At 47.5% G+C, this 14,738-nt stretch overlaps 1 protein-coding gene across 1 annotated transcript in view; it reads right to left on the reverse strand.

Annotated features, from left to right (window-relative positions):
• Positions 1–9,052: 9,052 nt before the first annotated feature.
• Positions 9,053–14,738, reverse strand: part of LOC139388244 (protocadherin Fat 3) — a 334,570-nt gene continuing 328,884 nt past the window's right edge. The window contains exons 70-71 of the mRNA XM_071134792.1: positions 10,428–10,632; positions 9,053–10,079 (exon numbers count right to left, since the gene is read on the reverse strand). Of these exons, the coding sequence (XP_070990893.1) occupies positions 9,332–10,079; positions 10,428–10,632 (953 nt within the window). The 3' untranslated portion in view covers positions 9,053–9,331. The remainder of the gene's footprint in view (positions 10,080–10,427; positions 10,633–14,738) is intronic.

The following is a 14,738-nucleotide window of genomic DNA, read 5'->3' on the forward strand; positions in this document are numbered from 1 at the left end:
CGCCGATGCCCAGTCTAAGCACGGCGTCCAGTCCAGCTCCATGGCGGGAGCCTTCCACTGCGCCGATGCCCAGTCTAAGCACGGCGTCCAGTCCAGCTCCATGGCGGGAGCCTTCCACTGCGCCGATGCCCAGTCTAAGCACGGCGTCCAGTCCAGCTCCATGGCGGGAGCCTTCCACTGCGCCGATGCCCAGTCTAAGCACGGCGTCCAGTCCAGCTCCATGGCGCGAGCCTTCCACTGCGCCGATGCCCAGTCTAAGCACGGCGTCCAGTCCAGCTCCATGGCGGGAGCCTTCCACTGCGCCGATGCCCAGTCTAAGCACGGCGTCCAGTCCAGCTCCATGGCGGGAGCCTTCCACTGCGCCGATGCCCAGTCTAAGCACGGCGTCCAGTCCAGCTCCATGGCGGGAGCCTTCCACTGCGCCGATGCCCAGTCTAAGCACGGCGTCCAGTCCAGCTCCATGGCGGGAGCCTTCCACTGCGCCGATGCCCAGTCTAAGCACGGCGTCCAGTCCAGCTCCATGGCGGGAGCCTTCCACTGCGCCGATGCCCAGTCTAAGCACGGCGTCCAGTCCAGCTCCATGGCGGGAGCCTTCCACTGCGCCGATGCCCAGTCTAAGCACGGCGTCCAGTCCAGCTCCATGGCGGGAGCCTTCCACTGCGCCGATGCCCAGTCTAAGCACGGCGTCCAGTCCAGCTCCATGGCGGGAGCCTTCCACTGCGCCGATGCCCAGTCTAAGCACGTCCAGTCCAGTCCAGCTCCATGGCGGGAGCCTTCCACTGCGCCGATGCCCAGTCTAAGCACGGCGTCCAGTCCAGCTCCATGGCGGGAGCCTTCCACTGCGCCGATGCCCAGTCTAAGCACGGCGTCCAGTCCAGCTCCATGGCGGGAGCCTTCCACTGCGCCGATGCCCAGTCTAAGCACGGCGTCCAGTCCAGCTCCATGGCGCGAGCCTTCCACTGCGCCGATGCCCAGTCTAAGCACGGCGTCCAGTCCAGCTCCATGGCGGGAGCCTTCCACTGCGCCGATGCCCAGTCTAAGCACGGCGTCCAGTCCAGCTCCATGGCGGGAGCCTTCCACTGCGCCGATGCCCAGTCTAAGCACGGCGTCCAGTCCAGCTCCATGGCGGGAGCCTTCCACTGCGCCGATGCCCAGTCTAAGCACGGCGTCCAGTCCAGCTCCATGGCGGGAGCCTTCCACTGCGCCGATGCCCAGTCTAAGCACGGCGTCCAGTCCAGCTCCATGGCGGGAGTTTTCTTCTCCAGTCCAGGCACAGTGTTCAGCCCGGGTCCATGGCTGGATCTGCGGGATGAGAGGGTTCTTCGTCCCGTACCAGAGCCTCCCCCGATGTTGGCGGGATGAGCGGGTTCTTCGTCCTGCACCAGAGCCACCACAGATGCTAGCGGATCCGCGAGCTGAGTGGGGGCTACGACTTGCACCAGAGCCGCCACCGACACTAATCACCCCTCCCTACCCTCCCCAGTTGTTTCAGGTTTTGCGGCTGGAGTCCGCACCTTTGGGGGGGATACTGTTTTATTGTTTTGTTGTGCTAAGTTTCACTTTTAACAAATTAGGAACTCAACATCTGCTGCGCCGTCTCTATAAACGAATGTGACACCCCTCTCAAGAAGCTAAATGTAAGCGTTCAAGCATCACATAATTATTGGTAAACATACATTTTAAAACAGTACATATTTATGGCACCTTACATATCATCCATGGTAAACAAGCTTTATTTCGGTTGCTAGGTTTTTAGACCTTTCTTATCTTAACACAGTCAATCTGGAACAGAAAATGAAACATAAAAAATTACAAATAAATCACACACAAGCTTCATTACAGCAAATAGGACAGTCATCACACTGGCACTATGCCCAAAGATAGGGGTCAGCATGACAGACACCCCTCTTTGGGTACCTTGTACACTCAGTGTGAGCTCCACATATGGGGTATTTATGCTCAGGATTGAGGTCATCCGAGATGTAGGTATGAATAGGTAAGGGAAATCATTAAATTCCCAAATCAGACAAAACCCAATTAATTACCCAACCAAAATTTAGAATGACGTTACTCAGTGATTCACATTGGTTTTGTGACTCAAAATCAAAACCCTCAATTTAACACACATCATCAACATTGGCAGAATGTACATTTATATCAACATACAATATATTAATCTCATAATTCTAGGATTAAGTTCCTCATCAGGAACTCCCTCAAATTATAATTAGAGATATTACATATTACCTTTAAATCTCACCCAATGTTTCTAGGCTCTCTAGTGAAGGTGATCAGGCCTCAGCAGAATGTCAAAAAGTCAGGGTCATTCAACTCTTTCCCTTCATCTCAGATGACATTTTAAAGACATTTCAAACTGAAACATTTTATATACCAGGTTTACATTGTTTCAGTCCTTATCATTTTTTTATACGTGTAATTGAATATAAAATCTTCAGAAAATTCAAAAGTTACAACCTTTAAGGTACATCCTCTCTAACACATGAAAACCTAAAACTCTAAAACCAAATAAAATAGACCCCACACAATAAATCAAATACGGTATTAACACGACTAAACAAACATTCATAACGTAGGATGAAAACAGACAAAAGGTTTATTTAATTTGGGAGATCATAATGGGGAGGCAGTAGCCTAGTGGTTAGAGTGGAGGGGCGGCAGGTAGCTTAGTGGTTAGAGTGGAGGGGTGGCAGGTAGCTTAGTGGTTAGAGTGGAGGGGTGGCAGGTAGCTTAGTGGTTAGAGTGGAGGGGTGGCAGGTAGCTTAGTGGTTAGAGTGGAGGGGTGGCAGGTAGCTTAGTGGTTAGAGTGGAGGGGTGGCAGGTAGCCTAGTGGTTAGAGTGGAGGGGTGGCAGGTATCCTAGTGGTTAGAGTGGAGGCAGGTAGCCTAGTGGTTAGAGTGGAGGGGCGGCAGGTAGCTTAGTGGTTAGAGTGGAGGGGTGGCAGGTAGCCTAGTGGTTAGAGTGGAGGGGCGGCAGGTAGCCTAGAGGTTAGAGTGGAGGGGCGGCAGGTAGCCTAGTGGTTAGAGTGGAGGGGTGGCAGGTAGCCTAGTGGTTAGAGTGAAGGGGTGGCAGGTAGCCTAGTGGTTAGAGTGGAGGGGCGGCAGGTAGCCTAGTGGTTAGAGTGGAGGGGCGGTAGGTAGCCTAGTGGTTAGAGTGTAGGGGCGGCAGGTAGCCTAGTGGTTAGAGTGGAGGGGCGGCAGGTAGCCTAGTGGTTAGAGTGGAGGGGCGGTAGGTAGCCTAGTGGTTAGAGCGTTGGGCCAGTAACCGAAATGTTGCTGGACTGAATCCCCGGGTTGACAAGGTAAAAATCTGTCGTTCTGCCCCTGAACAAGGCAGTTAACCCACTGTTCCCCAGTGGGCTGTCAGTGTAAATAATAATTAGTTCTTAACTGGCTTGTTAAATACTTTTTAACATTTGGATTAATGGACTTCCATTAGTCCTGGAAAGAATCCTACTGAAGACATATCAGATAATACAGTGTTCCATTAAGTGGAATAAACACTTAAACAAACACTTAAACAAACAATCCCAGAGTGTCACGCCCTGACCTTAGAGATCCTTATTATTCTCTATGTTTTGTTAGGTCAGGGTGTGAGTGTTGTGGTTCCCAAACAGAGGCAGCTGTCTATCATTGTCTCTGATTGGGGATCATAAGTTGCCATTTTCCGTTTGGGTTTTTTAGGATCTTGTTTTCTGTTTAGTGTCTGTACCTGACAGAACTGTGCGCTTTCGTTTTCGCGTTGTTGTTTTGTTTAAGTGGTTTTTGAATAAAAGGAATCATGAACACTTACCACGCTGCGCTTTGGTCCACTCCTTTCGACGAGAGCCATTACACAGAGCCCCTTTCTGGTTATCTTATCATTTTAACTGCATCAATTTAGTCAAAATATAAAACTTATTGTTTAACAAATCTGTTAGAACCTTCAAAAAGTTGGTGCTGGTTTATCAGCTTAATATTTGGTACTAAAGCCTTTACTTGGATCTACCTTCATTTTAAAGGTAGAACATTTTGAACTGCCTCCTACTCTGTCCCAGATGCTAATATATGTGTATTATTATTAGTATTGGATAGAAAACACTCTGAAGTTTCTAAAACTGTTTGAATGATGTCTGTGAGTATAACAGAAGTCATATGGCAGGTAAAAACCTGAGAAAAATCCAACCAGGAAGTGGGACATCTGAGGTTTGTAGTTTTTCAAAGCTTGGCCTACCGAGTACACATTGAGATATGGATGAGGTTGCACTTCCTTGGGCTTCCACTAGATGTCAACCGTATTTTGAAACTTGAATGATGATTCTACTGTAAAGGAGGGGCTCATGAGACCTGTTTGAGTCAGTGGTCTGGCATAGTGCCTCGGTCTCATGATGCGTGCTCCCGACAGAGTTACCTCTCGTTCCAGTGCCTTTCTGAAAACAAAGGAATTCTCCGGTTGGAACATTATTGATGTTTTATGTTAATTTTACGATTGATTCCATACATCGTTTGACATGTTTCTACAGGACTGTAACAGAACTTTTCGAGTTTTTGTCTGGATGAAATGCTCGCGCCTCATGAAGATGGATTACTGGGCTGAACACACTAACAACAAGTGGCTATTTAGACATAAATGATGGAACGTTATGGAACAAATCAGTCATTTATTGTCGAACTGGGATTCCTGGGAGTGCCTTCTGATAAAGATCATCAAAGGTAAGTGAAATTTATGGTCTTGTTTCTAAATTTGTTGATTCCAAAATGGCGGCTATTCCAAAATGAGCGCTGTTCTCAGATTATGCGTTTTCCGTAAAGTTTTTTAAAACCTGACACAGCGGTTGCATTAAGGAGAAGTCTATCTTTAATTCTGTGAAAAACACTTGTATCTTTTATCAATGTTTATTATGAGTATTTCTACTTAAATCACCAGATGTTTTGGAAAATATTACTGCACGTAAGGCGCCAATGTAAACTGAGATTTTTGGATATAAATATGCACATTATCGAACAAAACATACATGTATTGTCTAACATGGTGTCCTATGAGTGTCATCTGATGAAGATCATCAAAGGTTAGTGATTAATTTGATCTATATTTCTGTTTTGTGACTTCTATCTTTGGCTGGAAAAATGTCTTTGTGTTTTTTTCGACTTGGCGGTGATCTAACATAATCATATGTTGTGCTTTCGCTGTAAAGCCTTTTTGAAATCGGACACGATGGGTAGATTAACAAGATGTTTATCTTTCATTTGCTGTATTGGACTTGTTAATGTGTGAAAGTTACACATTTCTAAAAAATATTTTTGAATTTCGTGCGCTGCCTTTTCAGCGGAATGTTGTCGAGGTGTTCCGCTAGCGGTACCCCTGCGCTAGAAAGGTTAATCAGTCCAAACTTCACTAGTCCCGTTTCCAGAACCTCACACCCTGGGCTTTTAGTTAGTCTCATCCGTTTCACTGGTCATAGGTATTCCTTTTAGTTAGTCTCATCCGTTTCACTGGTCATAGGTATTCCTTTTAGTTAGTCTCACCTGTGTCACTAGTCATAGGTATCCCTTTTAGTTAGTCTCACCCATCTCACTAGTCGTCGTGAGAGAACCCCACATGATTCTCTATGATGGCACCCTGCAGGTCCATATAGATTCACAGCAGCCCCCCGTTAGGACCCCGTGATATCTTTATCGATTGTTGTCAAGAAACATCAGTCTCAACCTGAATTCTATCTGTTCTAAATGACGTATCCATTCCTCTGACCCTCCCAGCCAGACGGGGATCCGATCTGCTCCGTCTAGCTGGCTTCCCCGGCTGCATCTAATGCAACTCCCGTGCATGGTTAACCTGGATTTCTCCGGGAACAATCAGGAACAATCAGCAAAATGAAGATTATCATCCCATCCTCGTCGCCAAAAATGTTGTGGAAATGTTAACCAAGTGAGAGACTTTCTTTTTCCCCCCGAAACAATCAAATGTTCCTGTCTTTGACTCGACCTCCCTGCCTTTCCTGTCTCTCCCCAGCTGAACTATCTGTTCAATTAAAACACACAACACAGGCCTGACTTCACCATCATCATCAACAACAACATGTATGTGTCACATCTATTTAATCATCGATAGTTACTCAACAGACTATTAAATAGTTGGTAAGTCGTTACAACAAAGAGACATTAATCAACACAAATAACAGCAAGAGCTAACTAATAGCTAACCAATAACTAATTAGCTAAGTTAAGTTTATACATAAATACACTGAGTAATGCTGTTTTCAAGTCAACTACTATATTGCCTCATGTTAATGAATCTGTCTGTATTGTAAAGTGTTACCTAACAATTCCTAAGTATTATTCAGTTGCAGAAAAATAGCGAATATACTGTATATTTACAATCAAACTCATATTGACAGACAGAAGACAAACATACAGTACATGTAGAATGTCTGTAGTAAAATATATAACATACAACTGCAAATGAACAGAGAATCCACACTTCATATTGTTGAGACTGGGAAGATACAGGCTGTGACTGCAGCTATTCAATAGCCTGTGTCTGTCTGTCTGTCTCTCTCTCTGTGTGTCTGTCTCTCTCTCTCCGTCTCTGTGTGTCTGTCTGTCTCTCGTCTGTGTGTCTGTCTCTCTCTCTCCGTCTCTGTGTGTTTGTCTGTCTCTCGTCTGTGTGTCTGTCTCTCTCCGTCTGTGTGTCTGTCTCGCTCTCCGTCTCTGTGTGTCTGTCTCTCTCTCCGTCTCTGTGTGTCTGTCTCTCTCTCCGTCTCTGTGTGTCTGTCTGTCTCTCTCTCTGTCTGTCTGTCTCTCTCTTCATCTCTGTTTGTCTGTTTATCTCTTCGTCTCTGTGTCTGCCTATATCTTCGTCTCTGTAGCTGTCTGTCTCTCTCTCTGTCTCTGTGTGTCTGTCTGTCTCTCTCTCTGTGTGTCTGTCTCTCTCTCTCCGTCTCTGTGTGTCTGTCTGTCTCTCGTCTGTGTGTCTGTCTCTCTCCGTCTCTGTGTGTCTGTCTCTCTCTCCGTCTCTGTGTGTCTGTCTCTCTCTCCGTCTCTGTGTGTCTGTCTCTCTCTCCGTCTCTGTGTGTCTGTCTGTCTCTCTCTCTGTCTGTCTGTCTCTCTCTTCATCTCTGTTTGTCTGTTTATCTCTTCGTCTCTGTGTCTGCCTATATCTTCGTCTCTGTAGCTGTCTGTCTCTCTCTCTGTCTCTGTGTGTCTGTCTGTCTGTCTGTCTGTCTGTCTGTCTGTCTGTCTGTCGGGTCTCTCTGTCTCTGCGTCTCTGTGTGTCTTTCTGTCTCTCTTCGTCTCAGTCTCTGTCTGTCTGTCTCTCTCTTTGTCTGTCTGTCTCTCTTCGTCTCTGTCTGTCTGTCTCTCTCTTCGTCTCTGTGTGTCTGTCTGTCTCTCTTCATCTCAGTCTCTGTCTGTCTATTTCTTCGTCTCTGTGTGTCTGTCTGTCTTTCTCTTCGTCTCTGTGTGTATGTCTATCTCTTCGTCTCTGTGTGTCTGCTTACCTCTTCGTCTCTGTGTGTCTGTCTGTCTCTCTTCGTCTCAGTCTCTGTCTGTCTCTCTCTCACTCTCTCTCTCCGTCTCTGTGTGTTTGTCTGTCTCTCGCTGTCTGTCTCTCTCTCTCTCTGTGTGTCTCTCTCGCTCTCCGTCTCTGTGTGTCTGTCTCTCTCTCCGTCTCTGTGTGTCTGCCTATCTCTCCGTCTCTGTGTGTCTGCCTATCTCTCTCTCCGTCTCTGTGTGTCTGTCTCTCTCTCCGTCTCTGTGTGTCTGTCTGTCTCTCTCTCTGTCTGTCTGTCTCTCTCTTCATCTCTGTTTGTCTGTTTATCTCTTCGTCTCTGTGTCTGCCTATATCTTCGTCTCTGTAGCTGTCTGTCTCTCTCTCTGTCTCTGTGTGTCTGTGTGTCTGTCTGTCTGTCTGTCTGTCTGTCTGTCTGTCTGTCGGGTCTCTCTGTCTCTGCGTCTCTGTGTGTCTTTCTGTCTCTCTTCGTCTCAGTCTCTGTCTGTCTGTCTCTCTCTCTCTTTGTCTGTCTGTCTCTCTTCATCTCTGTCTGTCTGTCTCTCTCTTCGTCTCTGTGTGTCTGTCTGTCTCTCTTCATCTCAGTCTCTGTCTGTCTATTTCTTTGTCTCTGTGTGTCTGTCTGTCTTTCTCTTCGTCTCTGTGTGTATGTCTATCTCTTCGTCTCTGTGTGTCTGCTTATCTCTTCGTCTCTGTGTGTCTGTCTGTCTCTCTTCGTCTCAGTCTCTGTCTGTCTCTCTCTTACTCTCTCTCTCCGTCTCTGTGTGTTTGTCTGTCTCTCGCTGTCTGTCTGTCTCTCTCTCTCTCTCTGTGTCTCTCTCGCTCTCCGTCTCTGTGTGTCTGTCTGTCTCTCTCTCCGTCCCTGTGTGTCTGTCTCTCTTGCTCTCCGTCTCTCTGTCTGTCTCTCGCTCCACCTGTCTGTCTCTCTGTCTCTCTCTCTCTCTCCGTGTGTCTGTCTCTCTCCATCTGTGTGTCTGTCTGTCTCTCTCCGTCTGTGTGTCTGTCTCTCTCCGTCTGTGTGTCTGTCTCTCTCCGTCTGTTTGTCTCTCTCTCTCCGCCTGTGTGTCTGTCTCTCTCCGTCTGTGTGTCTGTCTCTCTCCGTCTGTGTGTCTGTCTCTCTCCCTGTCTGTCTGTGTGTCTCTCTCTCTCCGTCTGTGTGTCTGTCTCTTTCTGTGTGTCTGTCTCTCTCTCTCTCTCTCTCTCTCTCTCTCCGTGTGTCTGTCTCTCTCCGTCTGTGTGTCTGTGTATGTAATGTAATCATACTGTACATGAGTTAAAATGGTCCGCTACAGACTCAAAGCATTAATAGTTACATCAACAGAACTGCATGTTGGGAAAACAGAACTACATGTTGTGAAAACAGAACTACATGTTGTGAAAACAGAACTGCATGTTGTGAAAACAGAACTACATGTTGTGAAAACAGAACTACATGTTGTGAAAACAGAACTACATGTTGTGAAAACAGAACTACATGTTGTGAAAACAGAACTACATGTTGTGAAAACAGAACTGCATGTTGGGAAAACTGAACTACATGTTGTGAAAACAGAACTACATGTTGTGAAAACAGAACTGCATGTTGGGAAAACTGAACTACATGTTGTGAAAACAGAACTGCATGTTGTGAAAACAGAACTGCATGTTGTGTTGCACTATTGAGGTAATGTATGGAACGTTTCTATTATCTTACAGTGACTGCATTTAAATAGATTTGATATTATTTAATAAGTTGTTCAATCTAGAGACTCTATTGCAGGAGCTTGTCTTGTGCTGGTCCTGCCTCGCAAAAGAGCCAGCCAGTGGATGGTTCTGGAAGATGTTTTGATCAGTACAGCCCGTCCCAACCAGTGGATGGTTCTGGAGGATTCTCTGATGAGTACAGCCCGTCCCAGCCAGTGGATGGTTCCGGAGGAGGGGGTGTTTCAGAGGGTCTCTGTGTGCGTGTAGCCCTCCGAGCTCTGAGCGACACCAGATTCAACAGTCTCTCCAGCTCATCTCCTGACTCAGACCGCTCTAGCCTTGAACCGTGACCGCCAACTCCCGACCCCTGGGTCACCTCCAGGGGCGCCCAGGCGTTCTGTCCGTCCCAGGCCCTGAGCGGGGGTAGCAGCTGGGCTGGGTGGAGGTTGAGCCCTGGAGGAGGAGAAGGGTAACCCTGGTAAGCAGGCCGTGTTGGGGGAAGAGTATCATAGTGGTTCTGGTCAGGTTCTGGAACTGGGTCTGGGGCAGGGATTGTATCTGGGTTGGGTTCACGGTATTCTTCATACACTGGTGAGGAGGTCTCCTCTCGATCAATAGGTTGGTGCTCTTTCTCTCCCTCGCTGGAGTGGACTCTTTTTTCGACCGTGAATACTCTGTCTATCCCGTACCCTGTCCCTGTGTGCCTCTCGTACCTCCTCTCGTACTTTCTGTCTGCTGTGTGTGGTCTGGCCACCCCTGTGCCCCCTCCGTCTCTACACTCACTCCTGTTTCCTCTTCTGTCCCCTGAGGGTTCTCTCTGATCTCTTCTATCAGCTGAACCATAGACTCTGTGAACTCTCCCTCCATATCTTATATCTCTCTCTCCCTCTCTCTCTCCTTCCATCCCTCTCTCTCCCTCCATCCCTCTCCCCATCCTTCTCTCTCTCTCTATCCCTCTCCCTCTCTCTCCCTCCATCCCTCTCGCTCTCTCTATCCCTCTCGCTCTCTCTCCCTCCATCCCTCTCTCTCCCTCCATCCCTCGCCCTCTCGCTCTCTCCATCCCTCTCCCTCTCGCCCTCTCCATCCCTCTCCCTCTCTCTCTTTCCATCCCTCTCCCTCTCTCTCTTTCCATCCCTCTTCTTCTCTCCATTCCTCTCCCTCTCGCTCTTTCCGTCCCTCTCCCTCTCTCCATGTCTCTTTCTCTCTCTCTCTCATACCCCCTCCTCTCAGCTGAGAGTGACCTGAGGCTTCTTCTTTCCCCTGAGTTTCCTCTCTCTCTTTCCCTCCTGTACCCCCCCAGCCCGTAGTCCAGCTGTAATGAGTACACGCTTCCTGCTCTGCTGAACGACGGAAGGTCATCTGTAATGTCACAGTGTGACCCCCCATCGATGCCAGGTAGGCGGAGCCGGGACGGGGACAGCCAATCAGACGACTCCCACTGGTAGGCTGGAGAGGAAGAGGAGGGAGAGTGTTAGAAGGTTATTGTACGTGTTGTGTGTTATTGTACATTATAACATATCAGGGTACATGTTGGCTGTATTGGGGGTCAGGGTACATGTAGGCTGTATTGGGTGTCAGGGTACATGTTGGCTGTATTGGGGGTCAGGGTACATGCTGGCTGTATTGGGGGTCAGGGTACATGTTGGCTGTAGTGGGGGTGAGGGTACATGTTGGCTGTATTGGGGGTCAGGGTACATGTTGGCTGTATGGGGGTCAGGGTACATGTTGGCTGTATTGGGGGTCAGGGTACATGCTGGCTGTATTGGGGGTCAGGGTACATGCTGGCTGTATTGGGGGTCAGGGTACATGCTGGCTGTATTGGGGGTCAGGGTACATGCTGGCTGTATTGGGGGTCAGGGTACATGTTGGCTGTATTGGGGGTCAGGGTACATGTTGGCTGTATTGGGGGTCAGGGTACATGTTGGCTATATTGGGGGTCAGGGTACATGCTGGCTGTATTGGGGGTCAGGGTACATGCTGGCTGTATTGGGGGTCAGGGTACATGTTGGCTGTATTGGGGGTCAGGGTACATGTTGGCTGTATTGGGGGTCAGGGTACATGTTGGCTGTATTGGGGGTCAGGGTACATGTTGGCTGTATTGGGGGTGAGGGTACATGTTGGCTGTATTGGGGGTCAGGGTACATGTTGGCTGTATTTGGGTCATGGTACATGTTGGCTGTATTGGTGGTCAGGGTACATGTTGGCTGTATGGGGGTCAGGGTACATGTTGGCTGTATTGGGTGTCAGGGTACATGTTGGCTGTATTGGGGGCCAGGGAACATGTTGGCTGTATTGGGGGTGAGGGTACATGTTGGCTGTATTGGGTGTGAGGGTACATGTTGGCTGTATTGGGGGTCAGGGTACATGTTGGCTGTATTGGGGTCAGGGTACATGTTGGCTGTATTGGAGGTCAGGGTACATGTTGGCTGTATTGGGGGTCAGGGTACATGTTGGCTGTATTGGGGTGAGGGTACATGTTGGCTGTATTGCGGGTCAGGGTACATGTTGGCTGTATTGGGGGTCAGGGTACATGTTGGCTGTATTGGGGGTCAGGGTACATGTTGGCTGTATTGGGGGTCAGGGTACATGTTGGCTGTATTGGGGGTGAGGGTACATGTTGGCTGTATTGGGGGTGAGGGTACATGTTGGCTGTATTGAGGGTCAGGGTACATGTTGGCTGTATGGGGGTCAGGGTACATGTTGGCTGTATGGGGGTCAGGGTACATGTTGGCTGTATTGGGGTCAGGGTACATGTTGGCTGTATGGGGGTCAGGGTACATGTTGGCTGTATTGGGGGTCAGGGTACATGTTGGCTGTATTGGGGGTCAGGGCACATGTTGGCTGTATTGGGGGTCAGGGTACATGTTGGCTGTATTGGGGGTCAGGGTACATGTTGGCTGTATTGGGGGTCAGGGTACATGTTGGCTGTATTGGGGGTCAGGGTACATGTTGGCTGTATTGGGGGTCAGGGTACATGTTGGCTGTATTGGGGGTCAGGGTACATGTTGGCTGTATTGGGGGTCAGGGTACATGTTGGTTGTATTTGGGGTCAGGGTACATATTGGCTGTATTGGGGGTCAGGGTACATGTTGGCTGTATTGGGGGTCAGGGTACATGTTGGCTGTATTGGGGGTCAGGGTACATGTTGGCTGTATTGGGGGTCAGGGTACATGTTGGCTGTATTGGGGGTCAGGGTACATGTTGGCTGTATTGGGGGTCAGGGTACATATTGGCTGTATTGGGGGTCAGGGTACATGTTGGTTGTATTGGGGGTCAGGGTACATGTTGGCTGTATTGGGGGTCAGGGTACATGTTGGCTGTATTGGGGGTCAGGGTACATGTTGGCTGTATTGGGGGTCAGGGTACATGTTGGCTGTATTGGGGGTCAGGGTACATGTTGGTGGAGAGCAGGTACTGTAACATTGCAGCTACAAATCAAATTGAAAAAAACCCATTGTCTTTATTTATGTTTTTAAATGCTCTTACAATCCACTTAGTACTCTGACGAACTCCACACAAATGTCATCCTGAAATGAACATCGACTGTCTCGACATGAATGTAAATAATTCCAGAGAGCCGTCAGAACAAGCCTGACATTTCATCATTGAAGAGGTGGATAATGTTTTAACTTCCCTGCCAAACAACAAGGCAAGTGGATCAGACGGTGTCACCTACGAGACCTTAAAGACCACAAGGCCCCAGTCCTTTCATGTTCATCAGATGGTGTCACCTACGAGACCTTAAAACCACAAGGCCCCAGTCCTTCCATGTTCATCAGATGGTGTCACCTACGAGACCTTAAAGACCACATGGCCCCAGTCCTTCCATGTTCATCAGATGGTGTCACCTACGAGACCTTAAAGACCACAAGGCCCCAGTCCTTCCATGTTCATCAGATGGTGTCACCTACGAGACCTTAAAGACCACAAGGCCCCAGTCCTTCCATGTTCATCAGATGGTGTCACCTACGAGACCTTAAAGACCACAAGGCCCCAGTCCTTCCATGTTCATCAGATGGTGTCACCTACGAGACCTTAAAGACCACAAGGCCCCAGTCCTTCCATGTTCATCAGATGGTGTCACCTACGAGACCTTAAAGACCACAAGGCCCCAGTCCTTCCATGTTCATCAGATGGTGTCACCTACGAGACTTTAACGACCACAAGGCCCCAGTCCTTCCATGTACTCATGCATATCTTTAATGCCTGTCTGATTAACCTTTCTGATCTCCCCATCCCGGATCCGGGTTCGTGAATACAGACTCAAGCTCATTACCATAACGCAACGTTAACTATTCATGAAAATCGCAAATGAAATGAAATAAATATGCTAGCTCTCAAGCTTAGCCTTTTGTTAACAACACTGTCATCTCAGATTTTCAAAATATGCTTCTCAACCATTGCAAAACAAGCATTTGTGTAACAGTATTGATGGCTAACGTAGCATTTAGCATTAGCATTCAGCTGGCAACATTTACACAAAAAAACAGAAAAGCATTCAAAAAAATCATTTACCTTTGAAGAACTTCAGATGTTTTCAATGAGGAGACTCTTAGATAGCAAATGTTCAGTTTTTCCTGAAAGATTATTTGTTTAGGACAAATCGCTCCGTTTTCTGCGTCACGTTTAGCTATGAAAAAACCCCTGTATCCAGGATTGTGTAAATCTATCAGCAAGCTCATTAGCATAACACAACGTTAACTATTTATGAAAATCGCAAATGAAATGAAATAAATATGCCATCTCTCAAGCTTAGCCTTTTGTAAACAACACTGTCATCTCAGATTTTCAAAATATGCTTCTCAACCATAGGAAAACAATCATTTGTGTAAAAGTAGCTAGCTAGAGTTAGCATTTCGCGTTAGCATTTAGCGTTAGCATTAGCGTTAGCATCCAGCACGCAACATTAACAAAAACATAAAAGCCTTCAAATAAAATCATTTACCTTTGAAGAACTTCTGATGTTTTCAATGAGGATACTCTCAGTTAGATAGCAGATGCTCAGTTTTTCCAAAAAGATTCCTTGTGTATTAGAAATAGCTCCGTTTTATACATCACATTTGGCTACCAAAAAAAATCCATAAATTCAGTCCTCAAAACGCAAACTTTTTTCCAAATTAACTCCATAATATCGACTGAAAACATGGCAAACGTTGTTTAGAATCAATCCTCAAGGTGTTTTTCACATATCTCTTCATTGATACATCGTTCTTGGAAACATGCTTTCTCTCCTGAATCCCAGGAGAAAATGCCTGCACCTGAAGATTACGCACAAATTTAGACAAAGGACACCAGGCGGACCTCTGGAAAATGTAGTCTCTTATGGCCAATCTTCCAATGATATGCCTACAAATACGTCACAATGCTGCTAAGACCTTGGGCGAACGACAGAAAGTGTAGGCTCATTCCTTGCGCAATCACAGCCATATAAGGAGAGAATGGAAAACAGAGCTTCAGAAATTCTGCTAATTCCTGGGTGATGCATCATCTTGGTTTCGCCTGTAGAATGAGTTCTGGGGCACTTACAGACAAAATCTTTGCAGATTCTGAAA

This window comes from Oncorhynchus clarkii, chromosome 29, assembly GCF_045791955.1.
Source record: "Oncorhynchus clarkii lewisi isolate Uvic-CL-2024 chromosome 29, UVic_Ocla_1.0, whole genome shotgun sequence".
Lineage (NCBI taxonomy): Eukaryota > Metazoa > Chordata > Actinopteri > Salmoniformes > Salmonidae > Oncorhynchus > Oncorhynchus clarkii.